Source organism: Chiloscyllium punctatum, chromosome 15 (genome assembly GCF_047496795.1).
Source record: "Chiloscyllium punctatum isolate Juve2018m chromosome 15, sChiPun1.3, whole genome shotgun sequence".
NCBI classification, from domain to species: domain Eukaryota; kingdom Metazoa; phylum Chordata; class Chondrichthyes; order Orectolobiformes; family Hemiscylliidae; genus Chiloscyllium; species Chiloscyllium punctatum.
Window position 1 is genome coordinate 88,542,238 of NC_092753.1, and position 18,257 is coordinate 88,560,494.

At 44.3% G+C, this 18,257-nt stretch overlaps 1 protein-coding gene across 1 annotated transcript in view; it reads left to right on the plus strand.

Moving 5' to 3' along the window:
* Positions 1-11,552: 11,552 nt before the first annotated feature.
* adamts5 (ADAM metallopeptidase with thrombospondin type 1 motif, 5 (aggrecanase-2)) overlaps positions 11,553-18,257 on the plus strand; it is a 38,703-nt gene continuing 31,998 nt past the window's right edge. The window contains exon 1 of the mRNA XM_072585726.1: positions 11,553-12,729. Coding sequence (XP_072441827.1) covers positions 11,785-12,729 — 945 coding nt within the window. The 5' untranslated portion in view covers positions 11,553-11,784. The remainder of the gene's footprint in view (positions 12,730-18,257) is intronic.

The following is an 18,257-nucleotide window of genomic DNA, read 5'->3' on the forward strand; positions in this document are numbered from 1 at the left end:
AATCTAGAACTACAACCTACACACCTACTGAGTCAATAGGGAAGCTCTCAATATTTTTGATCATTCGCTGTACGTACACATTTATTTGCTTTTGGATCTGTCTGCTTACAATAACAGTTCAAACAGTTATCGCTTGGTTACACACAGTTCTGCTTATTTTAATTTTACTTGCTGCACAGTATTGTTTTTGCCCCATTGCCAGAGATGAAGATATCTCATCATTTTTGTTGAATATACTGAAAATTAGAAACTATAAAATGATTTATGAGCCCAATTAAGAAAAACAAAAAATCCTTTTTGTTTACTTTGCAACTGCTAAGTACCTTGTTAAACAGAAATTATCCAACATAATTTCTGTTCTGTGTTATTAGGAAAAATATTTTTCAAAGCAACTTTTAAAACATTCAAATAATAATATTAAATATATGAAAATGTCAACTATTTATTTAATTATAGACCATTTATTTTTAATATGAAGTTAAATGTTTTCCAATTTTTTTTTATTTATTCATAGGATGTGGGCATCACTGGAAAAGCCAACAATTATTGCCATATCTAATTGCCCTGAATTAGGTCATAGTGAACCATCTTCTAGCTACTGATAGCTTGTGAAGCCATTTCAGATGACAGTTAAGAGTTAGTCACACTGCTGTGAATCTGGATTCAAATATGATTTCCTTCCTGAAAGGACACAAGTGAACAAGTCAAGTTTTTACAATAGAGTAGCAGTTACATGACTGCAATTAAAGATATTAGCATTGCATTCCAGCAGCATAGTGGCTCAGTGGTTAACACTGTTGGCTCGCAGCGCCAGAGACCCACGTTTGATTCCAGCCTCAGGCTGGAGTCTGTGGATTCTCCCTGTGTCCTCCGGGTGCTCTGGTTTCATCCAACAATCCAAAGGTGTGCAGGTTAGATGAATTGGCCATGCTAAATTGCCCATAGTGTAGGTTATGGTGTAGGGGAATGGGTCTGGGTGGGTTGGTGTGGACTTGTTGGGCTGAAGGGCCTTTTTCCACATTGCAGGGATTCTACTTTATTTAATTAACTGTATTTAAATTTCCCAGCTAACATAATGGGATTCAGGTTAAATATCTGGATCATTAGTCAAGAGTTTTGGGTTACAACTCCAGTAACAAAATTACTGTGCCACCATTGCTAAAACATACATGTATAATACACTAATTCCCCTGAAGATGCTAAAGGATCAAGGTGCAGCTATGTGCAGAGGTATGCTTTACAGGAGTAAGATTTTTACATAGTATTTGTACCAGATACTTTTGTATTTTTTCTCCCTACAGGGAGTACAATATTCATCCATTTGGGGCAGTGGGATAGCACAGTGGCTCAGTGGTTAGCACTGCTGCCTTGCAACACCAAGAATCTGGGTTCCATTCCAGCTTTGGAAACTGCCTGTGTGGAGCTTGCACATTTTCCCTGTCTCTTCATGATTTCCTCCCACAGTCCAAAGATGAACAGTTTAAGGTGGCTTGGCCATGCTAATTTGCCCATATTGTCCAGAGATATGCAGGCAAAGTGGATTAGCCATAGGAATGCAGGGTTACAGGGACGGGGTGTCTGGGTGGGACGCTCTTCAGAGGGTTGGTGTGGCCTTGATGGGCTGAATGGCCTACTTCCATGCTGTAGGGATTGTATGGTTTGCCTCATCAAAATTCAAAACCCCAAACAAAATGTAAAGGATGCTGGAGATCTGAAATGAGAACAGAAAGTACAATAACATTCAACAGGCTTGGCAGCATCTGTGGAAAAAAAGAAACAAATTAATATTTTGCTTCCAATTTAGCACTTCTTAGAACTGGTGAGAGAGAGATGGAAAAGTGATGGATTTTATGCTACAGACAAAGGTGGGGAGGAGCAAGCAGCAAAGATTGGGAAAGGTGGCACAGAATGAAAAGCAAAGAAAATAGTAATTGTTGGAGGAAAGGGAGTGAACTCCAAAGTAGCTGCTTAACAGTAAGTGATAAAAGCAGAATATAGGTCACCTTTGTGAAAACAAAACCAAGAAAACATGTGGTCAGAGTGAGGGGAATCAAAATGAAGGACAGAGGTCATGGCCTGAAGTTGTCGAACTCAGGGACTCTGTAAGAGGTACTATTCCTCCAGCCTGCATTGATCTTCACTGACACACAGTGACAAGCCTAGCACAGAAATTACAGCATGAGAGTCAAATGGTACATTCAAATGGAAAACAACTAAACTTCAGTGTCATACTTGTGCTCTGAATGTAAGTGTGACTTAAACCAGTCACCCAGTTAGGGTTTTGACTCTCTGGAGTACAGCAACCTGCATTGTAAGTTGCAATAAGCAACATCTTCGAAGGAAGTACAAATAAATTGCTGCTATACCTGGAAGGAGTATTTATGGTGTTGGACAGTGGGGATAGAGGAACCTCTTGTGATCATATGGGAAGATGCCATGGGATGGGGATAAAATGTTTGGGTGTGACAGAACAGTGGACCAGGGTGTCACTGAGGTAGTGGTCCCTTTGGAATGCTGATGGAGAGGGAGGAGAGGGGAAGATGTGTTTGGTGGTGGTATCATGCTGGAGGCAGCTAAAATGGCAAATCATGGTTTCTTGGTGTAGGGAAGGATTGTGAGGACAAGAGGAAGCCTATCCTGGTCCTGAGAGGGAGGGGAATGTTGTTGGCAGAAATGCAGAAGATAGGTTGAACAGTACTGAGGGCTCCTATTAAGGAGGGGTAGGATTGAAATTACAGTTGAGTGAAAGCATTTCCAAAGCACCATTGTGAAAGGTATCATCATTGGGACATATGCAACAGAGACAGAGAAACTGGAAATGGAATACACAAAGCAGTGTGGTCAAGGTAGCTGTGGGAGGTGGTGGGTTTGTGATGAATATTTTTTAGACAGACTTTTCCCAGAAATGGAAACAGAGAAGTCAAGGAAAAGAAGGAAAACATCAGTGGACATACCAGGTGAAGATGTGAGAACACAAATGATTCATTTTTCCACTTCTGTACAGGAGCAGGAAGTAGCACTGATGATGGCATCAATATACCAGAAATGCAATTGCAGAAGCTGCCTCTGTGAAAAGCTTTTCAAATCATTCATGGGGCTGTGGGCATCCCTGCCTACACCAGCATTTATTGCTCATCCCTAAATGTCTAGAGACCAGTTAAGATTCAACCACCTTGCTGTGGGTCTGGAGTCACATGTAGGGCCAGACCAGGTAAGGATGGCAGTTTCCTTCCCTAAGGGACATTAGTGACCTAGACAGATTTCCCCCCAACAGTAGGGACCTGGACAGTGTTGCCAAACAAAGAGACCTAGTGGTGCAGATGTGTAATTCCTTGAAAGTGGAGTCACAGGCAGACAGGATGGTGACAAAGACGTTTGGCACGCTTGTCTTCATTGGTCAGAGCATTGAGCATTAGAGTTGGGACATTATGTTGCAGCCGTACAGAACATTGGTGAGACCACTTTTAGAATACAGTGTACAATTCTGGCCGTGCTTCTATAGAAAGGATACAATTAAACTTGAGAAGGTACAGAAAAGATTTACAAAGACTTGCCAAGACTGGAGGGTTTGAGTGAAAGGAAGAAGCTGGATTGGTGGGGACTTTTTCCATTGGACCATAGGAGGTTAAGGGGTGACCTTATGGAGATTTATAAAATCATGAGTCTCATAGGTAAGGTGAATCGCCAAGGTCTTTTTCCCAGGGTGGGGGAGTTCAAAACTCAGAGGCACAGTTTAAGGTGAGAGTAGAAAGATTTAGAAGGGGTTCAGGGCAATATTTTCACACATAGGGTGGTTTGTATATGGAATAAACTGCCCGAGGAAGTGGTAGATGAAGGTATAGCTACAACATTTAAAAGACATTTGGACAGGTACAAAAATAGGAAAGTTTTAGAGGGATATGGACTAGGCTGAGGGGTGACCTTATAGAGGTTTACAAAATTATGAGGGGCATGGATAGGATAAATAGACAAAGTCTTTTCCCTTGGGTCAGGGAGTCCAGAACTAGAGGGCACAGGTTTAAGGTGAGAGGGGAAAGATATAAAAGAGACCTAAGGGGCAACTTTTTCACACAGAGGGTGGTATGGGGATGGAATGAGCTGCCAGAGGAAGTGGTGGAGGTTGGCACAATTGCACCCATTTAAGAGGCATTTGGATGAGTACATGAATAGGAAGGGTTTGGAAGGATATGGGCTGGGGGCTGGCAGGTGGGACTAGATCAGGTTGGGATATCTGGTCGACGTGAACGGGTTGTACCAACACTTGGGCAACATGCAGGCTCCGGCTGGTAAGTGACAAGTGCCAGGCAATGATCATCTCCAACAAGAGACCATCTAACCATCTCTTTTTTGCATTCAATGGCTTAACCATTGATGAAAGCCTGCCATTAACATTTGAGGCGATATCATTGACCAGAAGCTGAACTTAATCAGCCATGTAAAATTTGCAGCCACTATAGAAGGTCAGAGATTAGGTATCATGCAACAAGTAATTCACTTCTTGATTCCCCAAGCCTATTTACCATTGACAAAGCACAAGCCAGCATTGTGACAGAATACTATCTACTTGCCCGAGTGAGTGCACCTCCAACAACAGTCAAAAGACTTGGTACCATTCAGAACAAAACAACTTGTTTGATTGGTACCCCACTCTACCACCACTAACACACAGTGGTGACAGCATGTACCAAGTATAAAATATGCTAAAGTAACTCACTAAAGCTCTTCCAGAATTAAGTCTCAAACCTACTTCTAATACTAGGAGGAATAAAGGCAGCAGATGCTTGGGAATACTGGCACAGGCAAAGTTTATCTCTAAGATACACATAATCCTAAATTGGAACTATTTGTCGCTGTTACTTCACTGTCATTTGGTTAAATCCTATATCTCCCTTCTGGACAGCATTATGGATGTCCCATATCCCAGCAATCCAAGATGGCGGTTTACCAACCCTTCTTCAGGGCTAATAGGGATGAGCAATAAATCCCAGTGAAACCCACACCTACATAGAACATAGAAGAATACAGCGCAGTACAGGCCCTTCGGCCCTCGATGTTGCGCCAATCAAAGCCCACCTAACCTACACTAACCCACTATCCTCCATATACCTATCCAATGCCCGTTTAAATACCCATAAAGAGGGAGAGTCCACCACTGCTACTGGCAGGGCATTCCATCAACTTACGACTCGCTGAGTGAAGAACCTACCCCTAACATCAGTCCTATACCTACCACCCCTTAATTTAAAGCTATGCCCCCTTGTAATAGCTGACTCCATACGTGGAAAAAGGTTCTCACTGTCAACCCTATCTAACCCTCTAATCATCTTGTACACCTCTATCAAGTCACCCCTAAACCTTCTTTTCTCCAATGAAAACAACCCCAAGTGCCTCAGCCTTTCCTCATAGGATCTTCCTACCATACCAGGCGACATCCTGGTAAACTTCCTCTGCACCCGTTCCAGTGCCTCCACATCCTTCCTATAGTATGGCGACCAAAACTGCACACAATATTCCAGATGCGGCCGCACCAGAGTCTTATACAACTGCAGCATGACCTCAGGATTCCGGAACTCAATTCCTCTACCAATAAAAGCCAGTACGCCATATGCCTTCTTCACTGCACTATTTACCTGGGTGGCAACTTTCAGAGATCTGTGTACATGGACACCAAGATCCCTCTGCTCTTCCACACTACCAAGTATCCGACCATTAGCCCAGTACCCCATCTTTTTGTTACTCTTACCAAAGTGAATCACCTCACACTTAGCTACATTGAACTCCATTTGCCACCTTTCTGCCCAGCTCTGCAGCTTCTCTATATCCCGCTGTAACCTGCCACATCCTTCCTCACTGTCTACAACTCCTCCGACCTTCGTATCATCTCTCGTACCTGAGAGATAATTTTAAGAAAAGATTCAATTTTTCTAATTTCTGATCATAAATCTCAATAAATTGCAATCTTCCTTCAGCCCTCTGAACTTTTGTCTTTCCGTATCTTGACTATATCCTCCTTTTGTTTCAATGAGCAATGATGATGATGATGATGATGTAAGGGGAGTCTGAAGGGAAAATGAAGTGGTAAACAAAACTTCAGGATCCAGTGTGAAGTGTTGCTGAGGACCTGAACCAAGACCACAGGCATTGTGTTTTCTTGCCCTTGCGTCTGGTTGGTTCACTGTTTTTTTACCTGTAATTTTTGATTTAATTTCACATCTTCTATATCTCCAGCTATATTTTGCAAATGATCCAACATACTAATCCCTACTGTACAGTTGTCTCTTCTTTACCCGTATCTTTTACTTGTCCTATTTGTTGGCAATACCATTATCCAGATGGAACATAAATCCAAGATCCCATTTTCTGTCTCAGGTAGGCTGAAAGCTGCAAAAGGTTCTATGATACAATTTTGCAGATGAGCAAGGCACCCTCCCCAGTGTCCTGGCCAACATTTACCCATCAATCACCATCAACAAATCATAGAATCCTTACAGTGCAGAAATAGGCTATTCAGCCCATCGGGTCTGCATTGACCTTCCGAAGACCATCTCACTCAATCCCTATAGCCCTGCATTTCCCATGGTTAATCCACCTAACCTGCATATCTTTTGATTGTGGGAAGAAACCAGAGCAACTGGAGGAAACCCACTCAGACATGGGGGAACATGCAAATTCCACACACTCACCCAAGGCTGGAATCAAACTCGTGTCTCTGGCACTGTGAGACAGCAGTGCTAGTCATTAAGCCACCGTGACACCCTAAATTGACTGTAGTGTCATTGTCACAGGGCTGTTTGTGAAAGCTTGCTGTGCACAAATTGGTTTCAACATTTCCACAGTGCACTTCATTATAAAGTACCTTGGGAACTATTGAAAATGTATGACAGAAAACCAGAGCTTTCTACCTTTCTTCACTTTCAATCAGATGATTTCATCCCCAGGTACTATAACCTGTTCATTTGTTGATTCTGAGTGAAGTAACATCCATTTCAAGCTCTTCCATTTCCACAAGTCATGGTGAAACACAACATGAAATGTCCATTGCAACTAGGCGCAAGCTTGCATCCATTCAAGTTTTGTATTTAAGTGAAAAGTGAATTTATTTGAAGTATAATTTCAACCAAGTGGATTATATACTGCTTAGAAAGCTGCCAGACTACTTTTAAGTACATCATATTCATAAGTGAGCTGGTTACTCCAGAATAACACCAGAACTGGACACAACAGCTGTGGCCTAACCAGAACTTCCTACTTGGTATCTCTGGTTATGAAGCCCAAGAACCAATATGTTTTAATAACCTCTCTCTTTCTAGCTGCCTACAATGGTCTGTGCACCAGTCCTCAGCTCTCTCTGTCCTTGTGCACTCTTTCAAACTGAGACAATGCTGCATCTTCCCAGCTCTTCCACCAAAATACATCACCTTTTCATTGGTCAGCGCATTGAGTATGGGAAACAAAAAGTGCAGGAGATCACAGCGGGTCATGCACATCTACGGAGAAAAAGCAAGCTAATGTTTTGAGTAACCTAGACACGAAACGTTAGCTTGTTTCCTCGCCATGTGATCTCCAGCATATTTTTGTTTGCTTTCAGTAGAGATTCCAGCATCTGCAGTAGTTCGCTCTTGTACTGAGTATAGGAGTTGGGACTTCATGTTGCAGCTGTACAGGACATTGGTGAAACCATTTTTGGAATACTGGGTTCAATTCCAGTCGCATTGCTATAGGAAGGATGTAGAGAAACTTCAAAGGGTTCAGCAAAGGTTTACAATGGTGTTGCAGGAGTTGGAGGGCTTGTGATATAGGGAGGGGCTTAATAAACTGGCATTATTTTCTCTGGAGAATTGGAGGCTGAGGGGTGACCTTACAGATGTTTATAAAATCATGAGGGGCATGGATAGGGTGAATAAACAATGTGTTTTTCCTAGGGTGAGGGAGTCCAAATGCAAACTTGCTAAATGAACTCAAATCTTCCCGTTTTGGTCTCCAATAAAGTTCTGTTAAAAAATAAGAAAACTTGAGTTTCCCAGCGATCATGAAGTCAATTCCAGCATACAGCAATCCCAATGTACAACTGGGTAATGAAAGAATCTGGGTTGGTTGAGTATAGTGGCTTGTTTCACAATTAAATCACTCCATCACTTACTCCGAAGATAAACTTTTGCGCTAAGGCGATAAAATAACACAAAGAATTGCAAATACTAGAAATCTGAATCAAAAACAGAAAATGCTGGAGAAACTCAGCAGGTCTGGTAGCATTGGTGCTATGTCATGGTGGCTCAGTGGCACTGCTGCCTCACTGTGCGAGGGACCTGGGTTTGATTCCAGCCTCAGGCGGCTGTCTATGTGGAGTTTGCGCATTTTCCCCGTGTTTGTGTGCATCCCTTTAGGTGCTCTGGTTTCCTCCTACAGACCGAAGATATACAGGTTAGGTGGGTTGGCCATGTTAAATTACCCCATGATGTACAGGCTAGGTGGATTAGCCATGGGGAAATGCAGGGTTTTGGGGTGGGTCAGGCTGGACAGTTCTTCGGAGGGTGGGATGGATTGCCCTGTAGTGATTCTATGGTTCAGTCCGTGGAGAGAGATTGGGAGTTAATGTTCCGAATCCAGTATCGGGTTCGCTCTCTCCCCAGATGCTGCTAGATCTGTTGACTTTATCCAGTTGTTTCTGTTTTGATTTGAATTAAGACTGTTGTCTTGGTTTTGCCTTCGATTTGAAGTGCAATTCAGCGGGTTGGAGACTTCTTTATTGATGACTTATCCTCTCGCTACTGTTCGGGATGGGAATTATTGGCGCTCTTTACATGCACTCGCTCGACGCTTTTATTAATCCAGCTCGACTCTTTCAAACTCCCGCCAGCATCCGCTGCCAGACGGCACACAGAAAACACTGCGTCAGCCAAAGGCGTTACGAGACTTTATTTCAGTCTACGGAACCGTTTTAAAGTCAGAGTCACACATTTAAAGAGATACCCCCACCTGGAGGAGAGAGAAAGGAAGATCCCACCCCTCCATTTAATTCACTTTTTGTTTCAGTGGTTTTGGGAAGGTATTCAGCAATGTTCGATCTCTGGAAGGATTTATTCGAATTATGATCCGCGAACGGTAATTTAGTCGATAGCGTTTTCGCAAAATCTCTTAAAATCCGACTATTTCGTAATTGGTACAGAGAAATATTTGAATTTGGTGCATTTATTTTCATATACACGAACGGATAGATAGATAGACAGACAGACATAGATAGATAGATAGATACAGACAGACAGATCGATAGATAGATAGATAGATAGATGGATAGACAGACAGATAGACAGATAGATAGATAGATAGATAGATAGATAGACAGACAGACAGATAGATAATTAGATAGATTGATAGATAGATAGATATCTGACAACGCTGCTTTTTTTTTGTCTATATAATGAGCCTGGAAAGTTTACTTCCCAATATTAACCCAGCGGCATTTAACCCGTGTCCTTCATTTTTCAGTCTGTGAGGCTGCTCCCTACTGGAAGCGTAAGGACATGGAAATTACGCTTTGATTTCATAACATCTGAAATATTGAACGGATTATTACAATTTCACTCTACACGGGATGTGGGCTTCGCTGGCAAGCCGAGCATTTGAAGTCCCACTCTAACTGCCTAATTAAGATATTGCTGTACACAAAACAAACGTCACCCTCAGTTAATGTGTGTTTTGTTTTATCTCTCCCTACATGAATCTAGAGGTTGTTAGCGAGAACACTTGCTCTCTGCTGCAGAGATTACCACCTTCCTTTGCCCGCTCTGTACACATACCTCCCGCACTTGTCTCACATCAACACACAAAGTCCTGAATATCACACAGGAAAAGATGCGCGTGTGTTGTCCGTAAAAAAAACACAATACTGCTTACATTTTAAAAACTAATTTGTTGGAAAAGTTGGAACGATTCACTCTCCATTCCTTACAGAATGTGAAGAAAAGGTGTGATCTCAGGTGACTGCCCGAGGAGTGAGCAGAAAGAGTGTGTGTTTGTGTGTAAAGTGGGATTGGGGGTGGGGGAGCAGTTTGGACCACTATTGGTAATGATTGCCCGGTTCTCCGCTGCGCTCCTCAGCTGTACCAGCGCTGACAACGCCTGGTAACCAAAGGTGGTCATTTTTTAGATTGACCCTGAACTCAATTCCCAATATTTTGACGCCGTGCCCGCAGTGACGCTATGATTTAGTGACTTAGACCAGGATACTGCTGCGGGATGATGGTGGGGAGATTATCGAATTCTATGGGATTCCCTGCAACCCTTCAATGTACATCAAACGGGATCACGGAGCGAGAGGCGCTGAGGAACCTACAATGAGGTGTTACCTTTAACTCAGTGATCTGGAGACAGTTAGGCCAGTGCCAACTAGCTCAGTCAGAAGTCACACTACAGCAAGTTGTAGTCCAATAGGTTTATTTGAAATCACAAGCTTTTAGAGCGCTGCCCCTTAGTCAGGTGAAGCTACAAAAGCTTGTGATTTTAAATAAACCTGTTGGACTATAACCTGGTGACAGTGAGGACTGCAGATGCTGGAGATCAGAGGCGAGAGAGTGTTGCTGGAAAAGCACAGCAGGTCAGGCAGCATCCCAGGAGCAGGAGAGTCGACGCTTGCAGCATCTTCCTGATGAAGAGTTTATGCTTCAAACGTCAATTCTCCTGCTCCTCGGATGCTGCCTGACCTGCTGTGCTTTTCCAGCACCACACTCTCGACTATAACCTGGTGTCGTGTGATTTCTGTCTTTGTCCACCCCAGTTCAGCTTCCACTTCATGCCTACTAACGCAAGCACAGGAAAGGGGAAAGGAAAACAAAATTGAGGGCTTTCCAGCCAGTCTCTCGGATACATCAGGGTTAAATACAGTGACCATAGCCCCTCTCGGCTGCTCTCTCGTGAGCGGTTTAACCTGAAAGTCACCACACCCTGAGGCGAGAGACTGTGAAGGAGAATCCTTCATGGTAACCTCAGCCGGTGTGGGAATTGAACTCTTGAACTGTCAGCCTTACAGAGCGGCCGTGGAGCTGACGAAGTTCACTGCAGCCTCCCGGAATCGAGTGACACTGTACTTTCAGCGGCACAGTGCCAGCGGGCAGCCACTCTGAGGACTGATGAGAAAACAGTGACCAAAGCACTTACTCCCCACGGGGGCTCCTCGTCCCTTCCGCCCCAATCCCCGGTGGATTCAGCCTTGGAAAGGATCCCAGAGAACCTGGAGGTTTACGGTCAACTCATGACGGGGCAGGCTGAGCTGTCAATCGTAAACCCACGCTGAAGAAAGCAGTGGACCTAGAACTCATTTCCCAATATTTTGACGCCATGCACCCACTGACGCTATGATTTAGTGACTTACACCAGGATACTGCCGTGGGATGATGGAGCGGGGGGGGGGGGGGTGAGCAGAGAGAGAGAAGGGGCGGTCTCACTGAGTTGAAGACGCAGCGGTGACGGATCTGTTACAGCCGAGCCGGCTTGAGAATTCGCTATAAATTCATTGTTACACCGCCTGACATCTTAGATCTTCTCTACAGGGAAAGTGGGGGGGGGTGTGCTTTACAAAAAGAACTTTGTCCCCCTGAAAAATAAACATTTTGACGCGTCTGACAATACAGAGTTTGGAAGTTTTGGACAGAGCTGCATTTCATAATATTTTTTCTGTGTGTGTGTGTTTTGCACGCTGGGTTTTATTTTGTACAATAGTTATTTTGGAACCTGGTGGGTTTGTTTGGATTTTTTTGTTATTTTTTTCTCTCTCCTGTCACTGTAAACATGGTGCTGTTTTTTTCCCTGGTTGTCTGCAGCTTGTTGCAGACGATGCTGCACTGTTTTGCAGTTCAGGATCCTGACCTACCTGAGGCGGGTCAACTCCGGCTCTCTCCCCTGCAGCGGGGCTGGCGGAGGAGGAAGGGGCCGGTGCAGAAGGTCGATCGCATTTACGCCGGGGATGGCAAGGTCGGCTACTTGGTGTACGCGGACGGCGAGAGGTTCCTGCTGGATTTGGAGAGGGACGAGGCGCTCGGTTCGCCCACCCCGGGAAGCCCAGCACTGTCCCCGCTAGCCCAGGCGCCCAGCCCCCGCTGCTTGTTCCGGGGCACGGTCAACTCCGAGCCGGAGTCGCTCGCCGTCTTCAATCTCTGCGGAGCTCTGCGAGGCTTCTTCGCGGTCGGCCACTCCCGTTACACCGTCAGCCCGCTCCTCACCGGCTCCGGGAGCGCCGGGCTGCTGCCTTTCGGTGGCGCCGCGGACCGGGCGCCGACGCCGCACTTCTTCACCCGGGACCGTTTCAGCTTCGAGAGGCCGTCCGCAGAGCTCGGCCGCTGTGAGATCCGCACCCCCTCCGGTCAGCCCCCTGCCCGGAGCCCCCAGCCCCGGAGCTCCGGCCGCTCCAGGCGCTCGGTGTCCCGGCTCCGGCACGTCGAGCTGCTGCTGGTGGCTGACCAGTCCATGTCTCAGAAGTACGGCGACAGGGTCCGCCACTACCTGCTCACCCTGGCCTCCATCGCCTCCAAGCTGTTCGGGCACGCCAGCATCGAGAACCCGGTCCGCCTGGCCGTGGTCAGGATCATCGTCCTCACCGAGAACGACCAAGGGCCGGCGATCAGCAAGAACGCGGCGAACACCCTCCAGAACTTCTGCAAGTGGCAACACAAACAGAACCAGGTGGACACGGACCATGAAGAGCACTATGATGCTGCTATCCTGTTCACCCGGGAGGTAAGTCAGTTCAACACACACACAGAGACAGATAGACTGACAGACAGAGACAGACAGACACACACAGATAGACAGACACTCAGGGACAGGAAGACTTCAAGGTCAATGGATAGATGGATGAGATAGATAAGCAAATACATAGATCGATGAAATAGATGGATTAGATGGAGAGCGAGATGGATAGATGGATACAGAGATAGATAGATAGACGACTAGATGGATAACGAGGTGGTTAGATGGATGGATAGATAGACAGATGGATAGATAGATAGATAGACAGATGGATAGATAGGTAGATAGATGAAGATGTGCTAAATGGATAGGCAGATAGATACTGGTATGTTTGAGCGTCGCTGTTATGGCCAGGAGCAATGAACTTTAACTCAAATAGCCTATGCGCGTCTTGCTTTATAAACCATCGTGTCAAACGCAGTGATTCCCGGGAGAAACTCAATGTTTCCAATTCCTTGCCCCATGAATTTGAAAAGTTCGACTAAAATGTATAAACTGCGTTTTGATTGTTGTGTCCTTTGCTGAATTGTCATGTTGTGGTTGATTCAGAAGGTTGGCGGCAGCTAGCAGTGTGCTCCTGACTGGAGAGGGTAGTCAGATCCACTTCGCGATTTTGGAACTGTTCAGGCTTCCGGCGGTGGATCCGCTTCCCCTTACTTTTGCAGGAGTGAAGATGAAGTCAGCCTTCACCAATAACCATCCAGTTAAATGTTTATCAACATACAACTCTGTGGCTTGCTCTCTAAATCTCAGCCTCCAGAAAAAAAATTGTCTGCCAAATTTGGTTGAGTATTTATTCACAGACACGTGACGCCTGTTGAATGTATAATATTACGAAAATTAAAATGTGTCGTCCTGTGAAAATGAGAATAGGTTTGCCCAACATTTCTGTTTACACCTATAAAGGCAGTGCCACTTTAAGATATCCTTGTGCTAATTCCAGAATCTTTGGATCAGCCTCCGGTCAGCACTGTTTTTTTCATTCGTGGGAACTTCAGAAGCTGGAGTTTGTAAGTTTTATAAAACCCGAAAGAACTGTGGATGCTGGAAATCAGTTCAAGTTCAATTGCAAGTTCGATGCCGAGAGGAACAGTTACGAACACAAACTTCCCTCTTTAGCTTCGCTCCTGTAGCCATACAACTGCAGAAAAATTGCGGAATCTAATTTTAGATTTGAAGAGCAAGTTTCACTAGCTCAAGGCATAGCGATTGGACAAGAATGGCGTGGGGTGGGGGGAGTTAGTCCAAACCCAATTATTTTGACACGGGTTTTGCCCCCTTTTTCAGCTCATTGCTACGTATCCAGGAATTGTCTTTGTTTTGCCATTCCCCTTTATAGAAACAATGTTAACGTCAGTTAACCCGAGCTCGACCGTTTATTTTTAACTGGCTTTTAGATGCCTACTTAAATAGTTTCAATGCACGGGGCGTAATGTTTAAGATTACCTTATATTTCTGGTATTTGTCCCTCCTTTATTCTTGTTACTTATGCTTTGGTGACTGGGTTTGTAACGCCATCGAAATGCAGCAGCTTTCCATCCTCAAGGAGGTAATTGGTTTTCAGAATCAGTTGAACCAACAGGTGTTCACGTACAGTTGTACAGATCTGGAAAAAGTCTGACCTGAAGAGTCAGGGTTTTTTTTTGTTTCTTTCATTCTTGCCAGTGTTCCTGGTTATGGGGGAATGCTGTTGGTGCCTTTTTTCCAATCGCATTGGGGCCAGGGAAATGTATGTTCCAGGCTGTTGAGTGACACTGAGCCTGGTGCGTATTGTTTTTTATCCATTCACGGGATGAGGGCATCGCTGCCTCAGCTAGCATTTGGTGCCCAGCCCTAATTGCTCAGAGGGCAGTTAAGAGTCAACCATCATTGCAGTGGGTCTGGATTCTCATTTTTACCAGACCAGCTAAGGATGGCAGTTTCCTTCCCTAAAGGACATTAGTGAACCAGATGGGCTCTTCCAACAATTCACAATAGTTGTGTGGTCATCATTAATTTCAGATTCAAATTCCACCATCTACCATTTTAGATTAGATTCCCTACAGTGTGGAAACAGGCTCTTCGGCCCAACCAGTCCACACCGACCCTCCGAAGAATAACCCACCCAGACCCATTTCCCTAATGCACCTAACACTATGGGCAATTTGGCATAACCATTTCACCTGACCTGCACATATTTGGACTGTGGGAGGAAACCCATGCAGACACGGGGAGAATGTGCAAACTCCACACAGACAGTTGCCCGAGGCTGGAATCAAACCTGGGACCTTGGTGCTGTGAGGCAGCACTGCTAACCACTGAGCCACCGTGCCGCCCTTAATGGCAGGAGTTGAACCCAGATCACCACAGCATTACTTGAGTCGACTGGATTAATAATTTAGTAATAACTCCACTAAATCATTACCCCTTTTCACTATAAGTTGTTGGGCACCAGTCATCAAAAAGTGGCATTACGAGGTTTTCCTTTTCAGGTTTTGTGCATTGAACCCAATTATGAACCTGAATAAGATTTACCACAAGCTGGTGACCTCAGTTGGTGAGATATTATGCTAGAGAGTGGTGCTGGAAAAGCACAGCAAGTCAGGCAGCATCCGAGGAGCAGGAGAATCGACGTTTTGGGCAAAAGCCCTTCATCAGGCATCATTCCTGATGAAGGGCTTTTGCCCGAAACGTTGATTCTCCTGCTCCTCGGACGCTGCCTGACCTGCTGTGCTTTTCCAGCACCACACTCTCAACTCTAATCTCCAGCATCTGCAGTCTTCACACCTGCCTAGATATTATGCCAGAGTATGGTTCAGAACACCATCAACAGTGTGGCTTAAATTTGTGCTCTATCTGAGGTGGACTTGAGACCTACCTCCCATCTTGTTCCTGAGGCCACCACTGACCAAACTGTCCTTCAAAGTGAACTTCAACAGAGAATGAATGAAGGACCTGACCTCAGGGCTGATATATGATATCACATCGGCATAAGATTGATTATCTTACTAGAGAGCAGCAATCAAGATTGGGACCTTTTTGAAGCTTGTCAGCCAATGAATAGATGCTTATTCAAGCCTAGCTAGACTCATTAGCCTCTGTGGTAGTTTGAAGTAGTCTTTAACTGCTTGAACTGGAGAAAAGCTCCAATTTTGAATAGCCATAGCATTTTCACATGCTTACTCTTCATCTGAGCAAATGTTGAGAAGAACACAGAGAGAAAGAAATGATTAGCTCTTAAAAGGACCAAGTATATGAAGACTTGAAAATGTGAATTGGGATGTTTTTCAAGGTCAGCTGAAACAGACAGGATACACAACACACCTAGTCACCTGATAGGAAATCATGCTATCACTTCTTGGATACAACTTCACTTGCAGCTATTATGTGGGGAAGCAATAGCCTCGTTGTGATGTTGCTGGACTACTAATCTAGAGACCCAAATAGTGTTCTGGAGACCTAAGTTCAAATTCTGCCATGGTAGACGGTAGCACTTTAATTCAATAATATCTGGAATTAAGAACCTAGTGGTGACCATTGCCTATTGTTGGGGTAAAACACACTTGGTTCACTAATGTCCTTAAGAGAAGGAAATCATCTGGCCTACATTTGCCTGCAGACGCAGTGCAGCAATGCAGTTGACTCCCACCTGCCTCAAGCCAGCCACATCCTGTGCATGAATAAAAAGCAGTCCCTGTTTGCTTTTCTGTGTAACTAATATGTGTGAACCTCCTTGCTTCCTCAAGCTACAGCAGTCCTTTCTACTCTTTTCCTTCCTACAGTAAGTATTGAAATTAAGATTCATTGAGTGTTCTAATTTTTTTTGTCAAAACTTAAAAATTATTGACATAGCTCTTATACTGCATGATATTGGGCGGCTCAGTGGTGAGCACTACTGCCTCATGGAGGCAGGAACCCAGGTTTGATTCCAGGCCTCAGGTCACTGTCTAACTGGAGTTTACACATTCTCCCTGTGTCTGCATAGGTTTCCTCCCACAGTTCAAAGATGCACAATTTTGTTGGATTGGCCATGCTAAATTACCCATAGTGTCCAGGGATGTGTTGGTTAGGTGGATTCGCCATGGGAAATGCAGGTTTGCATGGATAGGATGGGGGGGGGGGGTGGCTCTTTGTAATGTCAGCGTGGACTCAATGGGTCGAATGGCCTGCTTTCACATTGTAGTGATTCTATGATTTCAGCCATGTAGCAATAATAGCACTGCAAATGTCATGAGTGCCTTTGATCCACAGTATTTAAGAAATTAGAGTTCTTCTTCCCAACCTCAATCTAATAATCCCAATCCACATCTCCTACCTCCACCCCACCACTCAAATGTCTGCCCATACAGAGGTCAGTGAAAGACTAATTGAGTTTGCCTGTTACAGCCTCCACAGTTCAATAACATGCTGTCATTCATTGTTAAGACTGGTGAGCTACCAGAAGATTAATCACTCCAATGGAAGAGTACATTCAACCCAGAGTTAGGAAATGAGGGGATAAAACTGAAAAAAAAGAAAATAGATATTTGAAGGAGTCTGTATAACAAGCCAAGTGTGTGTCGGGGGATGAGCAGAAATGCCTGCATTATCTTAAGGCTTTCAAAACATCAGTCATTGTCATACTGAGTAAAGCTGAAACATTTCTATTATATACGGTTTGTTTTAACCTTGGCAAAGCAGTGACTCTTAATCATGAAGATGTTATAATAATAATCAAAAATGTAGTATTTCATTCCAATGTGACCCATTACACAAACTAGCAGGGAGTGTTTAAAGTCGGCTTCCAATCCTGAAGATCCCACCATCAGAATGTAATGAACTTAGCAGCGAATACCACTAACAACACTAAGCCATGCTGACATCTTTATGTATTGCTATAATGAGTATAATATCCTCTTATACAGGTCAGACTATGGCCAATAGATGTCTCATGACTCATTAGTGTCACCTGCAATGCACTTGACTGATTGACGATGTTCCATTTCACAGCATTTTCAGGAGAAGAAACTGGTAAAATTGGCATACAGTAAAACACTGTAAATGTCTCCCTACCTGCTCTGAAGCTCAAAACATGTTGACGTATAGGTGATAGGTACCAGGCCTGCCCCAGTAATCTGCTCAAGTTGCAGTTCTTCATTTGTGAACCTAGACAGTAAATGTCATGAGGCTTTTTGGCAGCTCCTTCTTGGTATCTTGGTTATTATTTCCACCTGATGGGGTGTAGCTGATATCTATGAGATGGAGCTGTGCATGCGTTAGGTTCTATTTTTATCTAAAAATGCTTTATGCTCTCTCTAACTTCATTTTAATGTAGCTCTTTCTTGCTCTACCTCACTTTTGATGGTTTACATTGCTCATCATGGGCTTTGCATGTAAACCTCTAATTGGCTACATGGGTGGTTAGTAGTTAAAGACAAAATAAAGTCATTGGTGATTTGGTGATGGGAAAAAAAAATTCACTATGTGTGATAACACTTCCAGATAGAAAGAATGAAAAAAGAAGGGCAAGATTAGATTACTTACAGCGTGGAAACAGG